Source organism: Porites lutea, chromosome 7 (assembly GCF_958299795.1).
Source record: "Porites lutea chromosome 7, jaPorLute2.1, whole genome shotgun sequence".
In the NCBI taxonomy this organism is placed as follows: domain Eukaryota; kingdom Metazoa; phylum Cnidaria; class Anthozoa; order Scleractinia; family Poritidae; genus Porites; species Porites lutea.
In genome coordinates, this window is record NC_133207.1 from 6,258,007 (window position 1) to 6,283,470 (window position 25,464).

Consider the following 25,464-nt stretch of genomic DNA (forward strand, 5'->3'; position numbering starts at 1 on the left):
AGAACTGCAGTAACAGATAGTAATGCATTTATAACTGAAAGACAGGTCAACTGAAAGTGAAGTCTACTTGTTAAACCCGCTGAGCAAAGAAACCCTGGTAATGCCTGCATTTCATCCTCTGTAAAATTTTCTGTTTCCATCTGCCTTCAACAATGACAGAGCTAAATGAATAACGTTTCGCGCCGTTATACTGGTCAGAACATAGCTTCGTGCACCAGCCTTGTAACTGTTTGTCCGTTATGGAAATATCGGTAACATGAAACCAACTTCCTCAATTAACTTGAGTGCTGTTTACGTTAACGCCATGTTTGTGTTCCTCCGGAAACCAACAGAAACATCTGTTTTTGAGTTTTCCTACTAATGCGTGTATTCGTCGCTTAAGGAACTCATAAAGATTAAAGTAATATTTATTCTGAGACAAGGAATGTTTAGATAGCAAAATCTCCCAAAATCGGTAATAAGAGCTTTCCTGGCCGTCAGCTAAATGCCGCGTCACGCAAAGGCCTGGAAATTCAAGCGTCCTGTATCGCAAAAAAAAAAAAAAGAAGAATCCTTTTGAACCAAAGATTTGTTTCTATAAAGGTTTTAAGGTGCTGTAATACCACATGAAAGTAGAAACTCAGACCAAGCGATAGTTTCTTAGCTTGAATTTTGGTGACGTCATGTGAAAACCAAGAATTACTCTGGAAAGATGAATCAAGCGAAAAGGCTGTCTTTCAATGACAATAATTCACAAGCTTCTGTTTAATTTTAATTATCATCGTGTCAGCTGTGTGACTTAAACGTTTTAGGAAATGAGATGTCCTAGTTTTTAGTTAATATTCCTTATCCACTTTTTGTTTTGTTCGGTGTGATTCTAGCGTTCTTCGTAGACCTTTGTCAGGTTTGTCGGCGATTGATACGAAAATGAATATGCCCATTTTTAAAAACCAGGTGCCCTCAGTATCGTCATTATGCTCTATACTGGAGAAAAGTCCATACAGGCGAAAAATGTATATCATTCTATTACTATTATGTAAATAAGAATGCGAAAGGAAAAGACTGACTTGTTTATTTTTCTACAATGATCACCTGTCCTACATACAATTTAAAAGCCAATATCTGATGCTGCAGTTAAAACGTGCACGTCAGTGTACTGAAACTTCCGCATATTCAAAGTAAATATGTTATGCTTTTTGGAGGATATCAACGCAAAAGGAAATCATAATATTAAATTTCTTCGTTATTCCAGGTGCTGTTATGTTGGGAGTCCAAAAACTGAGGAAATAATTCTAAGCTGTAAAATAAAGCCAACTTAAAGCCAGCGACATAGGATAAAAACCCATGTTTTAAAAATTCAGCTTATACATTTTTTAAGGGCACACTCTTGCAAGATTTCGTCTTAAAATAATTTTTTCAGACTGATGTGGAAAGTCTGATAGTTTGAGTGTCCAAGGTGACGTTAAACGTTGGAAGCGTTTAAGTCCAGAGAGTGACCAAATCAATTTTCTCATAACAAAATTCATGCATAGAGAGAATATTCTTTTATCTTCACGAACGTCTCCCGACTTATTCTTTAAAGAAGTGAATAGAGATTTAGTCTCGAGAATTTGTATGTAGATGTATAGTTAAAATGCCTTGCAGCTGTATACACAGAAGTCTCTTATGTCGCTAATCAAGTTATTTTCCCTCAATCATTCGTTTTGCGGCTCTTATAAATCTCAATTGTCATTATTATCATCATCATCATAACTCTTAGCTATAGCGCAATTACCCTCAACCACGATGTTTTTAGTGAAAGCCTATATTATACTTAGGGGAAACAGTGGAGAAAACTTTTTTATCTTAGTAAATCGTTTGCTCTAATTTTTTTAAAATTACGAAATCTTGAATCGTGAAAAGCGGTCTGGAGATGTGAGGTTACAAAGTTTATTTTAGTTGTTTAGAAACTCGTTTCTGGAATTGTCTTTAATAAAGACGTTGCTATACATCACGTAGAAATATTTGCATATCAAAGAGAAGATTTTCTTAATGGTAAGTCTTAACCAAGTCTTTGAAAAGTCTCCTTTGATGAAAGACAAAAACAAATATGTTTGTGACCAAAGGAGGTAAAGGTTTTGGCTTTTAGAAACTATTCTAAGATTTATCTCCGATTAAATTACTTTAATTATTTCATTGTTTTGTATTGACTCCAGGACGTCTCTGTCTCAAGGGAGATGTTCAAAACATTCTTTAAAATAGCATTCTTTAATTTAAGGCGCTTGTTTTCTGTTCTAAAGGGAAAATAATAGACGTCATTAGATATAAGAAGAATGCACCTGTTTTCAGAAATACCTGAAAACAAAAAAAATTCCCTGCTGAGATTTTCTAAAAAATAGATAACACCGTACGTAGATAAAAAGAGTCTTCGTTTTCGTAATTATTGCACAGACGTATGCATTTTTAAGGGTGTCTTAAAGTTTTAAAGTTTGCTCCAGATTTGAAATTGAGGCCGGATTGTATTACATGTTTGAAGGCCATGAGGACATCACTTGATTGGGTAAGTTCCTTTAGGATATCTTTTAATTCCCTTGATAAATCAGTTTCTTACTCCTCTAAAACCTGAAATTAACGTGATTTAAATTAAAATACCTTTCATTTTCTTTTTTCTTCAATAATGTTTCTGCCTTTAAAAAACTGACTTTATATTTGACTTTAGGTTTTGCAAACGCTTTGGATAGCTCTTGAGGTATTCTTAAATACGCATGTAAAACAAGCAGTGGGTAAGTTGCCGTTGAAAATCCTATTTTACATTGAGTAAACGTATTGTTTCCCTACCCTTCTCCTAATGACGGTTTTACGGGCTCGCTGGGCCGGCAAAATAATCCTCTTCCAAATTAACAGTGAAGATGAAGGGGCTGGGAAAGCCATGGACCCAACAAGTTTGTTATTTGGTGTGGTGTTAAGAATAACAACAATTTATTGTTTCACGGTTTCAACTTAGTAGGGACCTTACGAAACTACAACGGCAACGGCAAAGGTAACGTCAAAAAGCAATAGGTTTAGTGAGCAAAACAACAACTCTGAACGTGCATCACGCTTTTTTTTTTTTTTACATTTCTTTGCTGTTCCTGCACGACTACGACTTGAAATGACCAAATTAGGACGAGAACGACAAGGCGATAAATTCTACCATCTCTGTCTGAACTCGGGTCAGCCCACTTTCTTCAGCTCCAACATAAATTCCCTTCCCTTAAGTAACTGGGCGACTCAGGATAATCGCGAAATGGTTTGAAAGGATGCGGAGTCTATTTTCAGCGAGATTTTATAGACGTCGCCGTTGTGGGATCGTAAGGTCCCTTTTGGCAGCTGTGATGGAGACTTGGGTATAAAAAGGCCGGATTTTATTAGGTGAATCATCCTCTGAAATTAAGGTGACATCGCTGCTTGATTAATTCGTTTTTTACGCCTTTTCCTTTTTGTGTACTTTAAATTGATTGTAGCTCGTCATTCAGCTACTTGTAGTTTGGTATTTTAGTTAAGTGTATGGCTCTACTTTCGGGAGGGTTTAGGTTTCCTCCTTAGCTAAGGGGGATTTTCCTGACGGGCAGCGTGCATGATTATATTTTTATTAGGTTATCAATAAAAGAACTTTAATATAGAGTTTGCCTTTGCAGTATCTAAGTGTTTGTATCTGTATAAATAAACAGGAACTGATGCTTGCATTACGCTGGGCTTCTATCCAGTGCAGCAATCAGTTTTCCTTTTTTTATTGTCAGTTGCCGTTTCACCAATAGGGAATAGGGGAAACCTACCGAGAATGTGTCTTTTCCTTTAACGAATGGGGTCTGAAGTGCACTAGTTGACGCCAAATCAATAAAATTATATAGATTAAAAAGTATTATGTATAAAAAAAAGTTTCGAGAGGATCGGAATACAATTATAAGAGTAGGGTCCCTTGGGTAATTATAAGCTCCAACATGCATAGTATATAGCGTTAAATTCGCTGGCGAAGTGGAACAAGATAGAAGTTAAGTATATCTTGAAGAAAAAAAATCTTTTTTGGTTTCAGTCTCAGATATGATGCTAAATAACTGCGAATGCCCCTTCAGTTGATGGTGGGATTTTAGCCCTGGGAATCTAATTTAAACGAAAAAACGATACAAGCGTAACAACAATCCAATAATTCAAAACCATAATTTTTATGAATAGAACGCACTAGAATAAAGCAGTTAATGAAATCTTAGAGGTCATCAAATCCTTTCGAATGGAACCAGCATTTTGCTTCTAGCAACCTGAAAATTCCAGACCTGACTCTCTTCTCAGTAGCGTGGCTGTGAGAGCAGGGGGAGGAGAGAAAGCACCTGGGAACGAAGGGAATGGGGAAAAAACTGGAAAAGAGGCCAACATTGAACGAGAGATGACGTTAACGTTATTCTTTTTCAATTGAGTCAAGTTCTAATTTCACGAATTGTAGCTAAAGGAAGAATAACTTTACGTATCTGTCTGTCTCTTTAATTTATTTACATCTCATTTCAGGTGTTCCAACAGAATGTAACTCCTACATCGATCTTGATGAGCCTGGCCGATATTGGAGCAATAATAGTGGCTCTTTAATCTGCGACAGCGATGACCCTAAAATTGCCAACAATCTGTGGTATCGCTTTATTGGAGGAGCTGGACGGATGATGGCGTCGTATTGCATTCCCAAATCGAGTTGCAGTACCCATAGATCTTCTTGGGTAAATGGTGATCATCCGACTAGTCTCTATGCCACGGTGACAACAACTGTATGCATGCACTGGAGTTCAACCTGCTGCGAAAGATCCTACCCCGTTAGCATAACACGATGTGATGGCTACTACGTGTATAAACTGCAAAGGCCCACATCATGTTATGAGCGTTACTGTGGTGTTTTAGGTGAATGTTCGAAAAAAAAATACTTTTATACCTGTATTTCTTTTAATGACGTGCAAGAAGATTTGTCCTCAGTGCAATCAACTAAGAGAGTTTCCCTTTTCATGGGATGGGACTCCAACCTACTTATTTCGTGCTGCGTTAAACAATGCCCAAGAAGTACATTTGTTTTCGTCACTTTGGGCAGGCCCCAAAATTGCTTTTTCCATATTTTCTCATCTTTTTTTTCCTTTGTGACGCAGATGCGAATGATGCGTGTTTTGGAACCGCAGGATCAGACGTCTGTGCTTGTAATCCGGGTTATTCAGGAAATCCTTGTTCCGGTAGGTTAATACAAATACTTACACTTAGATTCGTAACGTCCTACTGTATCTGTGTCATGAACAGGATACGGCCATCATCATCATCGTTATCATCATTTTATTTGATAAAGCACGTTAATAGGCGTACACATGTGTTTTGACGTTGATTCTTTAGGGTAACTGATTAAAAGACCCTTCTTCTACTTTCTTTCTTTCTGAAAATTCATTCAGGATAATCATTCAAATCGTATTAGTTCGTCAATTCTTAAATTGAAATTTCCCTGTTCCATCATTATCGTCTTGTGCAGCTAATTCTATTTGAATAAACTGAATTCGGTACAACTGCCAAGTGAATCAACATAGCTCCAGGAGTACTCCAAGTTAATACATCAGACTTTTTTCGCTGGTTGAGTCCAACTGCCCCGCACAACGTTATTGGTTTTGGAGATATTTATACTACAATGGCGCTATTTCTGCCCCTTTCACCCCCCCCCCCCCCTTTTTTTCACTTATCACAGGCACCCAATTCATTCTTTTTGCCCAAAATTCTATTGGACTATAATTATTCAGGCTTCCCTGACTGGATTTACACACGTTATAACTTCGATAGGCTCAACTTTTCCATCAACGAGCACAATGATAATATATATAAAAAGATAATAGTGATAATGATAATAATGACGATAGTGACGATGATGATGATGATGACGATGATGATAACAAAGTTAATTTCCAATAAAAACTAAAGGCAGCAAAACTGTTTACAAAATCATCAAAATAATCAATAAAACTACTTATTTAAGAAGTGGACTTTTTAATGTCCATTAAAAGACTCAAAGCTTCACATCTCTTTCGTATGACTATCCACAGAGGTCCAAAAAGGAAGTTACAAGCGATTCTGACGATTCACACTCGTACACTCGTAGCTCATAAACATCGTCAAATATCAGAAACCTTCACTTGCAAAACACTTGTGAGCAATTACGCGATCGCCTGCAAATTGTTAAATTCAACTTCTTATTAGTACTTCGCTTCTTGAATGGATGAATGGTCAGGAGCAGGAGTATAAGTGTGAGTAAGGCGTCTCACCCGGCGTTATAAGCTTTTATTTATTCTTTTTGACAGACGTAGACGAATGCACGGTAGGTACCCATGATTGCCATGCGTCAGCCTCTTGCACGAATACCGCAGGTTCTTTTACTTGTTCCTGTAACCCTGGTTACACAGGCGACGGCAAAACCTGTAGCAACGGTAAGCTGTCTCCTTTCTCTTAAAAACCCTCTTAACCCACTAGAAAGAAAAACTGTCGGGATTGCCTGTCTTGTAAATCTAACTTTGTCTTCCTTATAAAACTATTGTCTAGTAAGTACACTTCGGTGATCAATGCTCATAAATGGGTAAAGAAAGGCCTGAATAAAAATATAATTGTCGAGGGACATTGATTTCACAGCTGCCATAAGTCGCAATAACATATCATGATGCCTTCAAAACCAACAATACTGTAGTACACGAAAAGCCATACCACCAAATCTATTCATTCATTGCCCGTCCTTAAGATCCAAGGATGGCAACGCCTATTTCCCTGTCGTAAACGGTTGTTGCCATTTTCAACGGTCGATGCCACCATTGATAACCAAGTCTTTAGTTATGGTAGATATAGATGTAATACACTGGAACTCTGCCTTACGGCCACCTCGTTATTACGGTAAATACGGTCACCCGTTAATGCAGCCATTTTTTTTGGCATTGGTGAACGTATTAACGGGTTTCCACTGTATATTCCACTGGGTTAAGTTACAATAAGGCAAATAATATTTTTTGAATAGCCTTAGAAAGAACATATGTGGTAGCCCAAGTTTGAATTTACGCTGAAAGTTATGGAAAGGGCTAGAGGGCCACCCATTATAGATGTATCAGTTTAAAAAGACGTAGTTAAAACCGTTCGAAATTTTGGCGGGTCGGTGTGGTAGTGTAGTGGTAAGGACGAGAGATTAGCTTATGGTCCGGGTTAGACCCAGGGTTGCGATCTTCTTTTGTTTTCATAGAAACTTCTCAATAAAAGGTCCAAAAAAATTGAAGTGTCTTTTAGAAGACAGCGATAGTTTTACGAAAAGGAAACTTGAGACTGCGTTTGCGGCGAAAACGTTGTTGTTCTGCTAATCTGTTAAAACATATTGCTTTTTCGACGTTCTTGTTGCTGTCGCCGTCGTCGAATCTTTATGTCCTCTAATTTATTAAAGGTTAAGAGTGCAGAAATTTTAATAAATGTTACTATTCCACTCAAAAGCCCGGCCCAGGCCGCATGTGACAACTGTAGCCCTGTCAATTTTTTTTGGCTTATCGTCACTTACAACTCAATTGCAGAAAATCCAGCATGTACCGGATACGCACAACTTAGCACGGCAGATAGGCATGTCTCTTCGTATAATATTTCCATTGCATTATGCGACTCCGGCATCGTAACTCAATGGTACCGCTTCACCGGTTCGGCTGGTACCGCTATGCCAGAAAGTTGCCCAGCGGAATTCCAATGTACAACACATGCTCCTGGATGGTTAAACGGAATACACCCGACAGTTGCAGAGGGCGAAGTTACCAAAACTGTATGCTATCATTATAACGGCTCATGTTGCTACTGGAGCAGTACCATAAAAGTCCTTAACTGTGGAGGATTTTATGTGTACGAGTTAAAACCTACAACGGGCTGTTCACTGAGATACTGTGGTACAAATGTGGGTGAGTGCAGCAGTTAAGTCGTAAGCACAAAATTCAGCACAGCTGAATCACCAGCGATCTTTGTTAGCATGCCATTCGAGGCGGACAGGCTAAAAATACCTGTTTTTTATGGAAATATCTGAATTTCGTAGCGCTGTCTCATTTCCGCACCAGAGGCTGGTAATTACGTCGAGGTAAAATGATTCAGTCAAACCCGTATAGATACTAATTTAGGTGTATCTCAGGCTTTATTTGAGCCCCAAAAGAGACTTTAAGTTACAACATGCAAGAAATTCCTATAACAAATTATGAGCAGTTGTTATTTTAATTGCGCGAAAATACGGCGGCGTTTTCTTGTATATATTTCATTACACAGCCTCAAAAGGTGGCTTCATTTGTTAAAAAAAAATAATAATAATAACAGGGTTTCTGCCGTAAACAGACTAATTGCGACCAAAATCTGCAATTTACACCCCCGAGTAAGACAAAGAGCATCTACTTCTCTAATATATTGGACTGCCCCCCCCCCCCCCCCCAAGGTAGGCAAATACTAAAAAATAGTGTACAGCCTCTTTAAAAGAAGGTGTACGGTATTGTTTTAGTTTTGTTATTTATTTTAAACACATTTGAGGGGCGGCTTAAGAGAGAAAGGAGGCTTATTTGAGTGAGGGGGTGGGGGGGGGGGGGGGGCTCCATAGAGAATTTACGGTAATGCTAAAACATAAGTTCCAAGATTAGGTAAGTCATATAACAAGATCTTGGAGGTCTTGGAGGTGAGCAACAATGAAAACAATCGATGACCACAAAAATAAATGAAGCCCCTGACATTGGAAGCAGGGCCATTGTGGGTTAGGAAAACATGGGCTCGAATCTCATTGAGGATTTCTTTTTACATGGGCTTGAATTGCTTGTATAACTAGGATAATCATTTCCCTATTTAAATTAATTTGACACCTCCAGTTTAACGATGATTTTTTTACACGCATTACATACATCATCTGGAAATAAGATCATAGTATCATAGTTGTAATTTGGCTACTTTTGACAGCTCCTAGTACAGAGCCACCTCCTGAATGTCTCTCACAAGGATACACCTTACTCAGTGAAGCTAATAGATACTGGAATAACGAGGATGGAGGCCCTTACTGTGATCGAGATCCTGGCAATATTGTTAGTAATCAGTGGTACCGCTTTGAAGGGGCTGCTGGTGTCAGGATGGCTTCCTACTGTATCCCACAACAAAGCTGTAATACCAATAACGCTGGCTGGGTTAATGGAGCTCATCCCCATGTCAAGTATGAGAGAGCGTTCAGAGATGTCTGTATTCATTCGGGTGAAAGTTGCTGTAGCCTTTCCTATCCAACTGAGATAAGAAACTGTAGCGGGTTTTACGTTTATAAGTTGCAACAACCGAATGGATGCGCCCAACGCTACTGTGGTGTGAACGGTGAGACTTACTCTTATTCTAGAGCAAAATAGTTTAAAATTTCACAAAGTCAGTTACATCTTAATTGGCGTTATCTCTTCGGGCGAAAACTTTTTCAGTCAATATATTTCTACCTGGATTTATGAAAACCGGGTTAGTAAACATTTGGTAATTTCTCTCAACTCCCCATGTCTTAGCTTGTTTACTGTGATGTTTGCTTATGTCGCATCTTTATTTTGGTTGTTTCGTGGTTAGGGATTTGTGAAGATTTGGCTGTACACAGAATTTTGGGAAATTCGCGTTCTTTCTAACCACCCCCCCCCCCCCTCTCCCTCCCTCCCTAGAGGGTGTGTTTCCGTCCCTTCCCAGAATTCTCTGTTTAACACACGTGACAGTTATTTATTTGAAGCTAGTGCGCGCCTAAAGCTAGTTTTGGCGCCGTTTAGCAGTTTATATTTCGTTATAGGTCACCTTGAGAAAAGTTTCCCGGAGAGCATCATGCAAAGCTCTCAGATGGACAAAATTAATACGATTCGCAGAGTCTACATCGTCCAGTATCGTATCGTTTTCTGGTTTCATTTGGCTAAACGGATCAATCACCCTAGCTTGTTCGCTTTTCTTGAGTGACACTAATTAAGGTCTTTAGCCTCGGAAACAGGGTTCTGGTAGTCAAAGGAGGTACTCTAGGAAGTAGGCGAGCAGTTGTTGGTTTTCATTGAGAGGAGTATGGTAAAATAAAGAAAGTCATCTAATAAAGTTCGAACACCAGCTACAATTCTATAATATCACTGTCACCCGAAAGAAACTTTAGTAGGAATGAAATTACTGACCTGACGTCAAAAAACCAAGTAATGACTTAAGTGAACTTCAGTAAGTAAACGTTCTTTTTTTCGTTTCTTACAGTGCTTTTGTAATTGAATTTCGTTTTTTTTCCCATGACCAGACGAGAACGATGCGTGTGTTGCTAGTCCTGGCTCGCCAACGTGTGGCTGCCTGGTGGGTTATACCGGGACCCCTTGCACCGGTGAGTTACATTGCAGAATCTGATATATCAAGAGAACCTGTAGTGAGTGATCCCCCATCTTTTAACGCTTACTTACTCAGCTATCTGAAATCTTTTCTCGTAATTATATGATGGCTCTTAGGTGGAACAAAACACTTACCAGAGTCCAGAACACTACACAGAATCTAAAACACATCTCCGAATACAAGCTACGTCCCAGAATCCAAAACACGTCCACACTTCCCAGAAACCACACCTGGGACGTGTTTTGGATTCTGGGACGTGACACCGTAAAATGACCTCTACAAAGCAAAGCCGTCGTTTGTCGTACTTCTTGTAGTCGTCGTCTCCTTTAAATGATCACGGCTTTTTTCACCCCCGCGAGGAACCACATACACTTTGCACGAGTGATGAGTACTTGCCTACAAAAAGACACAATCATTCGCGGGCTATTCGTCGTCTGAAGGATGCTTCTTCAAATAGCACTTTTCCAGGAGCCCATCAAATGGTCTCCTGCCTTTTCTTAATTTTCTCTTCTCAAACGGTCAAGAGGTCAGTTGGTCATCCCATAGATAGCCTCTTAAACAATGTTTTTTGCATCGCCCAATCAACGGCATCAAAGAAAATACCAGATCGGTTAGGACTTCGTACGACAAACATTCCAGGCTACTTCTACATAATCTTACACAATGCTTTCAAGCTTCCGCTTTCCTTTCTGCTCTTGTGCAGACACAGTTTGCAACCCTTAAAGAAACTTTATGTTTCTGATCTTTTTTTTGAATAATGTTTCTTTCCTTTTTTTCAACAGATATTGACGAATGCCTTGATATTTCTCACAATTGTCACTTGTCAGCGAATTGTACCAACAACGCGGGCTCCTTTTCTTGCTCATGTCTCACGGGATACACTGGGGATGGCATATCTTGCAGTGGTAAATATACTCTTGAAATTTTTACCATTTCCATGCCCATCAGCCAAACGGACTCCATATTTTTTCGGATCTTTTTTGCAGACAGGAAATATATTTCTTGTAAAGATTATGCGCTTACAACGGTACACTTCTTTTCAACGCAAAAAATATTGCTTTTCAGGTAGTGACTACTTGGCAGTTATGTTATCTTTTATGACTTCTCTCATCTTTTCCCATTTTTTGTTACTTACACTTCACAATTTAATGGCATGACGACTATTGTGTTGTATATAGAGACAATAGCATTTTTAGCCAACAGACGCCCTGAATAGTACGGGTCCCCGACCTTTTTCTAGCTATATTGCAACCTTGTTTGTAAGCGGTAGATTCATCGTCGTCGAGGCAGGCATGTTTGAGCTACAGTTTTTTAATATGGATTTTTCTCGATTTCTGTGTGCAATAACAGATATTGATGAATGCACGGCCGAAAACCATGACTGTCACCTAAATGCAGTGTGTAGCAACATACAAGGCTCATTTTCGTGTAACGGTATCCAGGGGTACACAGGGGATGGAAAGCAGTGTGCTGGTTTGTTTCTATTCTAGCAGTGCGTAATAGTACCTTATTTAAAATTTGACCGTGCGTCAGTTTACGTGCCATTCTCGTTGCTATAGTTCGTTTCACCCTAACTTTAAAAGATCCAATACTTTGCTGTATAATGTAGAACACTAAAAGAGTTTGAAAGTAATAATTTTCGATAAAGTAAGCTCAATTCATTAATTTTTGCAATCTGTGTCATCTAAATTAGCTCATTAAGTGTCCAGAACTGCCTTACTTTGTTAGTTTACTGTAATGCCTTGGAAAATATGTAAAGGAGGGAGTGTTTTGGTCTTACTTGAAATTATCTAAAATCAATGGGAAACATGGCAAAAATTTACAGAAGACAAGTCCAGACCAGCAATTGTATTTGTACAGACACAGATGAATGTGCAGAAGGAACCCACAACTGCCATGGAGTGGCTCACTGTTACAACAATGAAGCCTCGTTCACATGCCAATGTCGGTCTGGTTACACGGGTGATGGACTGACTTGTAGCCCGCTTGGTGAGTTACTTAATATATTAATCTTTGCGAATACCTTTTAACTTGAAAGAAGGTGCCCACCTCGTTAAATTCAATAGTTTATGGTAGTGAATTATAATTCCCAGGAAGAATCTACAGTTATAATATGTTGATGATTTTGTCAAGTGAAAGGCATTTTTTTTTACAATTTTATAGTTCAATAGATACTGAAAACCTGGCCCATTTTGTAAAAATCGAAACATAGTACTGTTTTAGCCCACTCTATTGCTCTTTTCACGGCAATACAAAGACTGGTCAATTCCTAGTATCTTAGAATACGGACTATCATAGACTATACTATGATGTATTTAGCTCAAATCAGGAATACCGTGGGCAAATCGCATTCTTCCTAACATGCCTTTAATTCAATAGGTGACTTTTCAGTAACTATAGCGAATATATCTAAGGATAACAATAAGCCTACTGCAGTCAAGCGATCTGCCAAAAGTATCCAAACAGCGGTAATCAAAGGTCTACCAGCAGGTGCTAAAGTGTTGTACAGTGTATTGGAGTGGCGCCTGATAAGTGAGGCAGAATTAGCAGCCGCGGAGTCGGCAGAGGGCGAATTAGTAAGTGAAGGAACCGCTGAGTGGGAAATCGAGAGGAGGTCTTTACCTGCGGGAAAATACCAAGTCAAGTTTCATGCGTCCATCACAATCGGGGATCCGAACTTTCCACAAACTATTCAGGCATTTGACTACGGCTTTATTGAGATAATTTCAGGTCCTTTACGCGTTGTTGTGGACGGTGGAAGTTCCGCTCGATGGGGATCTAACGAGATGGTAACAATTGATGGTTCTCTGAGTTACGATGAAGATGTTGGGCCTGGAAGTCACTCTGGGCTCAATTTCACTTGGTCATGCCGCGCTCAAGGGCAAAATGCATCAATGAGCTATGACTGCTTTAGTGCTTTTTCTCAGAGAGGAGATTTGAATTTAACTTCCGTCACAATAGACACCAGTGTTCTCGAAGTAGGACATAGCTACATTTTGCAGTTAACTCTTTGGAAACATGTAAGAAGCTCATCTGCTGAAATGACTTTTGAGATAGCATCTGGAGATGTACCCAGAGTAATTCTTAGGTAAGTGGGCCGTTTCATACTTTATACTATTACATGAGAAATTTCTTCAATTTGATTGGCTTAGAGCAGTGGTATTTCAGCTTAATTTGAAATACCTACATGTGAAAATTACAAATCTTGTGTGGGTAGTAGTATAAACAAATAATAGGATGATTTCTAGTGGTATTTGGCATAAATACTACTCATGATATTTCAGAATTGTCTTAAATTTCACTCGCCTAACGGCTCGTGAAATAGAGTATAACAATTTCGAAATATCACTCGTGGTATTTATGCCAAATGTCTCTACAAATCTTGCTATTACCTATACTAATATGGTTAATTTTATTATGAAGAAATAATATCCATAACTTTTTCACAACCTCCAAACCGGACCATTTAATTTTTGTAAGTGTCTCAACTACGATTTATCTGAGGCAACTCTCCTGAATCCTAAATACCACACAAAATATAAGAAATATGTCATCTGAGCTGTCCAAAGAAGTAACGCCCTAGACTTAACTACGTCAAATTACAACAAGATTCGATTGCTAATTTTCTATGTTTATCATTTACCTTAGGTGCTTTGTTGATTGTGGTGCGATTGTATCTTCTTCCAACAAATTTCGAGTAACATCAGAATGCCCCAACTCTGCATGCGTCGGCGCAACCTACGAATGGGTTCTGGAAAGGTTTGACACGGAAAGCTGGCAGACTCTGTCTAATGTGGCTGACATCACAGCTACGCCAATTAACGCTTCAAACTTTATAATTAAACAAAACATGCTTCTTTCTAATACACAGTACCGACTGAAATTGAATGTGATATCTCTAATGAAAGTAGAGGGTTATGGATTGCTTGAGTTTGAAACGGCTGGCGAGCCTCACGGTGGTTTGTGCAAATCGTTAATCATAGAAGGCGTGTCATTGGAGACAGAATTTATGTTTGAGTGCATTGACTGGACGGACAGAAGTACACCATTAACTTATGAATTTCGAAATGGTGACGATCCAATTTCCTACGGTATTTCCCCAGTTTCTCCGAAAACAGTATTGCCTGCAGGAGATCCTGAAAACAACTATAAGATAACAATTAATGTTGTCATTAAAAATGCAGTTGGGGTGAAAGTGGTTTACTCGTTTGAAATAAAGGTGAGATAAGAAATATTTTAAGATATCTGTATTGATAGAGTTTGATGTAGCTTAAACCACTAGTGTCGCATATTCCATCTGCCTAAAACGGCCAATGTCGATCGGGACGACAATCGACTTTAACAGGGTTGAACGATCAATAGCCTCACTGTCGACATTAATACTATGCATTAGAAACATATGAATAAGCAATGAAGTGAAATATAACACTTTGATGCTGCATTGTTGACTTCAGCCAGATTCCGATACCAAAAATATTTAAACTCATAATAGTGAACACTTACATGTAACTTCTACTGTACATGTAATGTCTATCTCTTTGCATTTCAATTTGAGGCATTGAAATTGGATTACAGTCTTAACTGTGATGGATTTGAAACTTAGAACTTATATATAAGTCTTGACTGATTTTTCCAGGTCACTCCGTCTTCAAAACTTGATCCTTGCCAATCCTCATTGGAACAAGTCACCAGCGAATTAGAAAACTTACTTCTCGGGCCTGAAAATGAAGTTGACGAATTTCTATTAAAAGGCGAGATAAGTCAGGCCGCGCAGCTTTCGTTATCGGTCCTGGCCTCAGCTAAAGAAAAAACAGAGTGTGGACAAAACGTTCCTACTGATATTCAGTACCAGGTGAGAAAAGTGAATCAATATAGTTAATTATAAGCTTCAAGAAACTTCTTATCCATAGTCAGTGTTCCCATAAAAACTCTCGCGTTCCTTTTCATGCGTCATGAAAAAAGGAATGTCTAGTAGCCGGAGGTAATTGTTGGCTTCACATTAGAAGCCAAGCTTGTTTTTCAAGTAAACACTCGATTCAAGTCTCAAAAACATGACTTCACACTTCTCGACAAAGTATATTTCTTGAAGTATTAAAAAACTGTCAAACTCTCCGTTCTTTAGAATCTTGGAACCGCTGCACGCACACATCGTGCAATGGCTTCCACTTCTTATTGGCCAGGTGTGTTCTAAAGTGTGGGGTAGACCATAGGAACGTTTCCATGCCCACCAAGTCAAGTTGTAGCGAATAGGTAATTTTACCCATTTACACTCAAAGCAGGTTCCAAGTACACTTACATTATACTTGAAGCTCTAGTGTGAAGCCAACCAGTATTCCGATTCTTGTGGAATCTAGAAAAGTTTCCGCTTTGCTTGATTCTTCGATGTACTGACCCAGCTTACTTTAGTGTTTCAACCAAGTGTTATGATATTCTTTCCAGATAATGTGTGCTATTGTAACAAGGTTTACAGCGATACCTCCTGAGAGCCTACAAATGTCTCTCCTGTTTGGCTCAGTTGTAAAGGCAGCAACGGAAGACAGTCAGCTTAAATGTGATGGATTCGATGTTTTGGTAAGTTTTAAACGAAGAAAAAAATCTTGTCGTAATAAAGTCTATTTCTATAATTTTGAATATCATTTTCCATGGCCGCTGGTTCTCTCTTGTCTCTCCTTCCATGTAAGGCTGATCCGTATACCATTATGTAAATATTTCCAATAAAACCTTAATATCTAAACTTAGAGTGCATGCTGGATGTAAGATTGCAGAAGATGCATACTCTTCTCCAACATAACTATAAAAAGTTGTGACATTTAATGCATCTCGCTCTTTTAGGAGTCAACGAGGAAATTAACAAATTACATAAGCTTGCTCCTAGCATCATCTCTCGCAGATGTGGAGGAACCGTTCTCAGATGAGATTCAGGATGCCGCTGCAACGACAACAGAACTTTTGGGAAATGTTCTTAAATCAGCATCTTCTACCGATAACACTGGAGTGGAGAGTAACGTCTCACAATCCAAGGTGAGAAAGTGATACGCAAAGTAATCACTGATCCCAGCATCTGACAACCGAATGGTTAACCATTTGCGTTGGTACCCGACATTAGATTGGTTGACCGGGATTTGATTCCTGTCCAACCAATTTCCGGCGTCCTCGTAACAATTGAGGAGAAGGCGTTGCTTTAGTTTAGACGGCAAATAGTTAGAATTCCCTTTTAGTCCTTTCGGGTAAGGACGGAAATCCGCAAGTCCCTTCTTTCTGCACTTTCACTTTACATGAAAGGAATGACTATGGCCAAAGAGACTCTCTGGCAGTGACAACCGCTAGTTTACCTGTTTTTGCCCTTCAGTTGGAACACTGTAGGGGATGATCTCATTAATTGGTAGCCCTTTTGCCCACCTTCAGGGGCCGTAATAATTGCAAATTGGGTATGACTCTGAGAGGAAGTATGAAGGATGCATCACAGAATAAGGTTGTACTTGGCCTGTTTCACCACCCAGCTTTGGTTTGTCCCATACTCGCGACGAGTATGGGAACGACCTCCTTTCATGACATTCACTCGCTAATACTTACTAGTAATCCAAACGCGAAAATAATTACTAGTTTGATGATACAGAAAACACATGGGCATAAGCAATAGATAATACTGGGACAAAGAGGGAACAGAAGTCTAATTACTGGGACGTCCGTACATTGTAATAAATAGTTTGAAACGTCATCAAGTCCACGCGCTAATGCCTCGAAGCACACAATGCAGAATATTGCGGTGGCGACTGTTAAATTCTCTCTTGACGACATTAAATTAAAGTTTGCCGACCCTCCTGGAAACCAACTTCTGATTAACTTAGCGTTTAAATGGTCTAAAAATAACTCTGATGAAATTCCCATACACCAATGGCTAGGCAGGGCATTCCCTCTCTGTGTCCCATTGTTCTTGGCATAAGTTCATTATTTTTTGCCATGGCAATAGAGCTTTCCCGTGCATCACAGCTTCAAGAAAACTTTAAAAACCGCGGTAACTTTTTCTTGTGATGTGTTGAAGCCTTTTTTTTATAATTTTTTATGCTTACTAGGAAATTATTTTTGGGGGGGGGGGGGTTGTTGCCCGATTTACAGTCATTAGGCCTTACAAAATCCTACACTGCAGGTGTCACTAGCAAGACGTTCCTTGTTCTTGTCGTTGTTGTCCCTTCAAGGATTTTACTAGCAGAGAAAAGTTATATTCCGTCCAATATTATTTTATCATTGGCAACACAATACCCAATTCTGTACCTTACACTGACTCCTAGGCTGACGCAGAGGACGCTCTACAACAAATTAATGACATCGTCGACTCCATCTCATCTCGGTTAGTAATATCTGAAAGACTGGACATAAAGAAGAACGACTTATCGATTTCACTGAGAAAGGTTGATTCAGATCACCTCAATGGGCTTAGTTTAGAAGAAGGACTTACACAGTTTGCATTTCCGAGTAATCTAAACCTTAGTGCTGACGGCGAAGTAAATGCCAAGGTAAAGAAAATAAAACTATAATCTTTTATAATTATGATAACATTAGTTTACAAGTAAATTCCATTTTGTACCGTGTCTGTTCTTTTCCGCGGCGCTAAAATGTGGTAGGAACAATTGTAAGAATGACATCTGTAACTGATTCCACAAATCCCTAAAAACCATGGTAGTAAACCTTGACTTTAAATGGGCGTACCACATTGCTAAAGCATATAGTATAAGTGAAGTTTTACAGGTACAATTTATTTACCAAAGGTCAGGCTTATCGAAGATGCTAACTGTGCGGCGCGTTGTAAAACGTTTTTGCGGTGGACATCGCTTAAAGGCACTTAGTTTTTTAAGCCAAAGTAAAAAAGTTAAAACTATTTCTTAAGCCAACCTTTCGAACGTATCGACGTAAGCGAAAGAACCACATATTTTCAACGTAAATGTTATGGTTCAAATTCAACCAATCACGTTAAAAGACAGTTAAATTAAATCATTTCCAATATTTTCTTTTAGATGATGACTTTTAATTTCAACCCATTTCCTGGGGACTCAAGTGGTGCAGCTATCACATCTAGCGTTTGTAGCCTGGAACTTTCAAGTAGCGGAAATGGGACGTTAAATGTATCGGATCTCGATGAAGACATCGAGATTGATATCCCTCTTAACCCTAGTAACGGAGAATCCGCTGAGCCAACCGGTTCTTTTCTCACCCCGAACAAGTTGACCATCCACAGCTACTTCGCTGAGCTAGCTAACGTCCCTTTGTCGCTGTTCCTCGCAGGACAAGATCAAGATGCTGTAGTAGAGGTGCTAATAAAATATGGATCAAGGCCATCGTTGGATGACTTTGATGAAAACTTCACTATCACTTTAACCGCATGTCAAAGTAATGCAACCACGATAAATGAAAACCAAACAGGCTGCGGTTCTCAATTACAGACAACGATTACGGTTACCCCTCCAGAGCAAAGTTTAATTTACGTGGGAATCTTGACATTTGGCGAGAAAAATGTCACTGAGCACTCCAGAAAAAGACGGTCCTGTTTTGGAGGAGGTAGACAAAAACGATCGTGTATTGGTGTTAAGGATCCGCCCCTAGAAGGCTTTAACAAGTCTGTCATTCCAAAGTATGATCCATTGACAGATGTAAATTACACTTTGACAATGAGCCAAGCAAATTGTTTGTACTGGTCTACTACGATGGAAAAGTGGACGTCCGATGGATGTAAGGTAAGCTATCGTCGAGATATCGATAAAGCATGGTTTATTGAGGATAAAGAGCATCAAATCCTTATTAGGCAATAGAGCGTTTTAACATGACGTCACGGCCGCTATTTTGGTGATTCAAAACAATGAAACGGCGGCCGTGTCGGTGTTGCAAACCATTCCTGTGGGAGTTCAACTCTTTCTTTTATGTAAACGCTTTTTTAGTGTATAGATGCTGGTCACGTGGGTTAAAACACTCTGTAAGTCCAAATGGAAACCCTCACAGTTTTGATGGATGGTTAGTCACTCTGAAATTTATATGAATCCTATTCCTTAGAGATTAGTCTACCATCACAAATTAAACAACACGTGGGTTAAAGTTATCATTCTATTGGGTCCTTATTTGGTCTTTCGTGCCTTAGGTTGGCCTTGGCTCTGATAAAAAGAAGCTGAAGTGCCTTTGCAATCATTTAACAGCGTTCGGAGGAAACTTTATACAGGCTCCAAATCCCATAGATTTCGACAAAGTGTTCGTGGAATTTACAAGACTAGGAGAAACTGGAAACGTAGCCGTGTTGATAACGATATGTGTCGTGTTCCTCCTTTATTTTGTGGTAACTGTCTTTGCAAGACGAGCGGACAAACGTGACGAAAATAAGGTATGAAAATAGCTCCGATCCATAAGAAATAAATGACATGCTCTAGAAATATCTAGTGCAAGAAGTAATTTAAAATTTCCAAACTAGCGTTTACTTTACCAACAATCGGCGACAAAATGAGTTGAGACACTTCGCCCAAAAGTAGGCTTTTTTACGATTTATGAACTTCAAAAGAAGGAAATATAGCTTTCCTCCCCATCCCCTCTATACAATTTTGAGCCCTTGTTCTAGCTACCTATAGAAAACAACAAACACCCCAACTTTGAATAGAGGGGACAGGGGAGGGGTGCGGATTCTTTTGTTCTCCGTAGTCACCCTATTTAAGTACAATTTCTCAACAATTTTGTCGCCGATTGAAGATACTTCAAAAACAATTAGTAAATATATATAGCTCGAAGAGGCAGCGTGGCGTCGCACTCGCAATCCTGCGGTCCCGGATTCGGGTCCCGCTCCGACCACAAGCTGGTTTTGTTTCTCTTGAGCGTAGGGGATCAGGAACGAGATTGGTTAATAGCCTGGATATAGCGAAATACCGACCCAAAAACTGGCATCTTGAGCATAACCCTTTCAGTACCCGAGATAGGCGTTGTATACTAAAAGGTCCAAGAAGCTAAGGTCGTAGTAGGTTCTTTGAACGTTACTTTTTTTAAGACAAAATATTACAACTTCAATCAAAGTAGAATTACGAACTTCCAAATAAGGACATCTGCTGTCAAGTGTAACCAACAGATATGCTCCAAATATGGGGTCTATCTTGTATGCCTTCTCTTCTGATGCTTCTCATAAAAAGTAAGACTTGGACTGGAAAAAAAATATTCAAAGAAGCGGCTAAAAAAAGACGTCTCAAGATTGGCCTGGACTGGACTGGGTAGGGGTATCAATATACCCCTAGCGTTCCAATAAGTGACTACAATGGAACCTGTGAAAGGAAAAAATACTAGTGAGGGTTCTAAAATTTATTTATTGGCCATGTGAAAATAGGATGGGTAAATAAATTAATTAACCCGGAAAAACGTACCTTTGGCCAATCTTTTAAAAACCTGAAAATAATCATTGAAAAACCAATGAAAGACCTTCGTTATGTGGTTGGTAAGAAAGCATTGTGACATAACATTTATCTGGCTATCCACAACATGTAAATCATTCTGATATTCTATTTTGCGACGTTTTCGTCCCTTAGATTACCCCTCCGAGGACCGTAGTAGTTAATGAAGGCGGAAGCTATGTCTACGAAATGGTGATACGTACAGGTGTTTGGAAAGATTCAGGTTCTACTGCGAACATATCACTTTGTATAGACGGCAAGATGGACGAAAGCAAGGAAATCCATTTGCGACGTAGGGGAGAAAAGCCTGAACTATTTTCCCGTGGTGGTGTTGACGGTTTTGTGCTAACAACCAGTAACACTTACGGACCCCTGAAGGCAATAACGTTATCTCATGATAACTCTGGCAACGATCCATCGTGGTTTCTTGAAACGTTGATCATAAAGGATAAACAAACTGGGGAAGTGTGGAATTTCTTAGTGAATAGGTGGCTTGCTGTTGAAAAGGGTGATGGTCAAATACAAGTTACAGTGCCATGTTTCAACACAAGTGATTTTGGATTCTCAGATCAGGTGCGATCGATGGCCCCTCGAATTTTAGCCGATAGTCATATTTGGTTGTCAGTTGTTGGCAAAGCATCGAGCAGCACATTCACACGAGTGCAAAGAGCGTCTTGTTGCCTTTCCGTTCTTTTTACTGCCATGATCGCAAACGCCATGTTCTACAATATTGGCGGGGAATCACTAGCGGCAATTCGGGTTGGACCATTTAAGTTCTCGTGGCAGCAGATCGTCATAGGAGTTCAAAGCGGAGTGATTGTTGCGCCAGTGAACATTCTGATTGTACTACTCTTTCGCTTGAGCAGGCCAAGGCAGCGGAGAGATGATAAATACAAAACTGGCACGGATTCATTTCATCTTATTGAGGAGGCGAGGAAATCGAGGTTTACACTGCCCCACTGCTTCATCTACATCGGATGGTTCCTTTGTATCACCACGACACTAACAAGTGCCGCTTTCACGCTTTTTTACAGCCTTATGTGGGGAAAAGAGCTTGCCGAGCAATGGCTTGCATCCATAATGACTTCTCTAGCTGAGGATATATTCGCTGCGCAGCCAATGAAAGTGTTACTAGTTGCTTGTGTAATATCCTTGTTGACAATCCGACGAAAAAAGGGGTGTAACGCTGCAGTTAGAGATGCAGAAACCTATGGACAAATGAGCGATGGCGAGTTCGATGATGATCCAAAGAAAACGTTGAGACGTTATGAACTTTCAAAGATGCGCGAGAACAAGAAAAAGGACGTGAAACTACTAGGAATGATGAGACAAATAATTCTGCATACCTTATTCGTATTCCTCATGGCCATCACTTGCTATGGGAACAAAAACAACAACCGCTTCCTAATGACAGCAGCGGTGAAGCAACCGTTTCTAAAGTTTGACAAGGTAATTGCCTTTTCTTTCCGAGAGAAAGCCAATAATTCACAATTTACAGAATTACATTAGCAACTAGAGGTAACAGGTACACCCTGACAAGTACTAATCAGATCATAGGTTCTACTCCTATGGGGAATACTTTTGGATTTTTCCTTCCGAAACGCCTTTGTCAGTGACTGAAAAATTATCGTTCTCATGTTTTCACCTGATGCTAAACATTAAGCAAAAAAAACATATATATGTAAGCCATGGCTTAAAATCGTTGTTAAAAGTAAAATATCGCTAGAATGTCAAAGCGACGAGGGTGGATAAGAGTTCACGCTTTTTTCTCCATGTACAAGCCAAAGGGAAGCGGAAATTGAACTAATTACTATCCATGACTTTATTCTAGTATCTGGTGGTGGCATATAAAACAGGACTTTGAATGGAGCATCCCACATTGTTCCCCCTAGTTCAAAATAACAGTAGCGAAAGTGAATAGAAATTATTTTATATAGGTCAACGTTACGTAACAAAATTATCACAATCTATTTCTTTTTCAACAGGTCACACATCCGGACGTACTGAGGGGATGGATGGATCAATTTTTCATACCAAACCTCTATGCAGGGTTCTGGTACAATAACCAAAAAGAGATTATGGAGGTTTACATACACAATAAAAAGTCTATTTTGCTGGGAATGCCACGAATGAGACAAGTTAGAATTAAGAGGAGTGAGTTCGAGTTTACTGTAAATAGAAAGATGAAGACCATATTCACTACAATTAGCCTAAGAGGGACAAAAAGCAATGCCACCGGATGAACGACGGGGCGCTTTAAAAAAAACGTATTAAAGGAACATAAAGAGAACCTTGCTGTTGATCTCTTGACATGGGGAAAATAAAGTGCTATCCCCTTCTTTTGCTTTGTCAGGAAAATTCTAATTATATCAGAAGGCGAAATATTTAGGAACCTCCATCTCCCTTAAATCGGCTTTTCCTGAGCACTTGTAAATGACCTTCACGCACACCCGACTTTTTTTAGGGATTTCTTATAAGGATTATTAATTATTTATATTTTTCTTTAGTTGATTTTTTGACTTTTTTCTTTGAAGGCACTTGTGGAGTTCTTAGTTTCATCAACCCGCACTGCTATTATGACTACACTTTCGAAAACGAAGACAAAACCTTCATGAGTCTTCCGGGATGGAAAGAACTGCCTGTAAATACGACATGGCCTGATTCACTTAAGATGTGTCCACGACCATGGCGATACCAGAGTCCAGAACATCTTGGGAATGCTCTACCGACATGGGGAACTTTCAAGCTGTATAGTGGGGGTGGATACATAGCTGCCATGGGATATAACGAAGAAACTGCAGGTGGGGTAGTCAATGAATTACATGCTGAGGGATGGATTGATCAACAAACCAGACTTGTAGTTATTGAATTCACGGTTTTCAACATCAACACAAACCTAGTCAGCATCGCTTCTTTCTTCTATGAGGTTCTAGCTACTGGGGCTGCGTACACAACCAAGAAAGTGGAAACACTGGAGCTGTATAGTACAGAATCAGGCGCTCGAGAATTTTATCTCATTTGCCAGTTTCTCTTCATGTCTATGACACTTTATTACTTCGTCTTGCTCCTGGTTAATCTTTTTCGCCAACGAATCAGCTTTTTTAAATCCATATGGAATTTAGTTGAATTTTTGCAAGTTGTTTCTTCTGTGACAACAGTAACATTCTACATGCTCAAAGCTAAAAGTATTTTAAGAAGTGTTAAAGCAATACAGTCTAATCCCTACGCAATCATCAACTTTCACACTGCACTGTCTTGGGCTGAGTGGGAAAATGCATCTATTGCTGTCGCCGTATTCATGGCAACGTTAAAGTTTCTCAATCTTCTTCGGGTTAACCCCCACGTCATATTTTTATTTTCATCTTTTCGCCAATCTGTTGGTCACCAATTATCCTTTATGTTCATTCTCCTGTTAATCTTCAATTCCTTTGCCATGTCAGGAATACTGATTTTTGGTGGGTCCATGTACGTGTATTCTAGTTACTTAAGAGCCACAGTAGGCCAATTTGAATTTCTGTTAGGTAAAGCAGTGCCGGTAGAAGGTCTTCGAGCTGAAAATAGAATTATCGGTCCCATATTTGCCCTGTTTTATGTGCTAACTTTGACCATTTTCCTCATGAACATGTTCATCTCTATGCTCAATGACGCGTACTCTGGTGCAAAGACAAATGTCGAAGATAGCGCTGAAGATCTGGAACTCTCACACCATCTTGAAGAGCGTTTGTTAGAACTTATGGGGGAAAGGAGAGGCGGACGTGATCTTACAAAGTTGTTCTGTGACGAAGCAATTTTCGTGAACATGTTCAGCTCCGAAGCAGAGCCATTCTGCAAGAATACTGAACGAATTCTTCAGTGCACATATGAGCGATTGACTAGAGTAGATCAGCGAATTGCCAAGCTTATTCGAATGACTGAGACGGAAGAAAACGGTCAGCTTGAGGAAGACCGTGAGCTTATTACCCTCATAAGTAAAATTATCTTCATTCCCCAAACTTGTGAGACTCAGGCTCAGGTTGCCTTTATGTACTAGAGAACTTAATTAGAGAGCAATTAAGAATAAAGGGCAAGAGAGGTGTCAGTTATGCACAATGAAGGAGCTTAGCTGAAACATTAATGGAATAATAAAGACCTCGTTGCATAAGTCTCCAATGCGAAATTGTTCTCGTGTTGAATAAGTCTTTAATCCTACACTTACAGACGGTTTGTTTGTGCAATGTTGATTTTGCTGTACCTTTTATTTCTAGCTAACAAAAAGTATGAGCGTAGATGATCGAGATATGTAGCCTTAGTCTAAAAACACCTATTTTCTATCTCAAAAATCATTACTTGAAAACCTTATTTCTAAGCCTATTTGCACTAAACCATAATTTACCAAATTGTACGATTGTGGGACCTTTTAAGAAAGCTATTTATTATAGCCAAAGAAACGCCTATTTTCTATCTAGGACATCAAAAGACCTTATTTTGAACCCATTTTGCTCTAAAACATAAGGCGGAAAAGCTGTTTTTCTATCAAGAATGTCGCCAAACATTCTTTTTTACCAATTTGGCCAAGAAAAGTAAAGGTGAAAAAATTTCACATTTTAGACGGAGATCATGGACTTACACCTTTGCAAAAATGCAAATTTTGAAACTTTTTAATATGAACGTTTTTGTACTCTAGATAGGCTATTCTTCTATCTTTCTCTATTTTCAACTTTGAAGCCAT

General features: G+C 39.3%; 2 protein-coding genes across 2 annotated transcripts; both read left to right on the plus strand.

Annotated features, from left to right (window-relative positions):
* Window positions 1–2,806: 2,806 nt before the first annotated feature.
* On the plus strand, window positions 2,807–16,380 carry LOC140944342 (uncharacterized). Its single transcript, XM_073393507.1, has 13 exons — window positions 2,807–2,900; window positions 4,498–4,878; window positions 5,118–5,198; window positions 6,303–6,428; window positions 7,542–7,913; window positions 11,130–11,252; window positions 11,698–11,820; window positions 12,208–12,336; window positions 12,727–13,430; window positions 13,991–14,566; window positions 14,984–15,199; window positions 15,787–15,918; window positions 16,180–16,380. The coding sequence occupies exons 1-13, from the start codon at window positions 2,807–2,809 to the stop codon at window positions 16,378–16,380; spliced, it is 3,258 nt and encodes a 1,085-aa protein (XP_073249608.1).
* A 397-nt stretch (window positions 16,381–16,777) lies between these two features.
* Window positions 16,778–24,877, plus strand: LOC140944343 (polycystin-1-like protein 2). Its single transcript, XM_073393509.1, has 6 exons — window positions 16,778–16,852; window positions 17,637–17,861; window positions 18,360–19,076; window positions 20,892–22,205; window positions 22,742–22,910; window positions 23,291–24,877. Exons 1-6 carry the CDS (start codon window positions 16,778–16,780, stop codon window positions 24,784–24,786), a joined length of 3,996 nt encoding a protein of 1,331 aa, XP_073249610.1. The 3' UTR covers window positions 24,787–24,877.
* The last annotated feature ends 587 nt before the right edge of the window (window positions 24,878–25,464 follow it).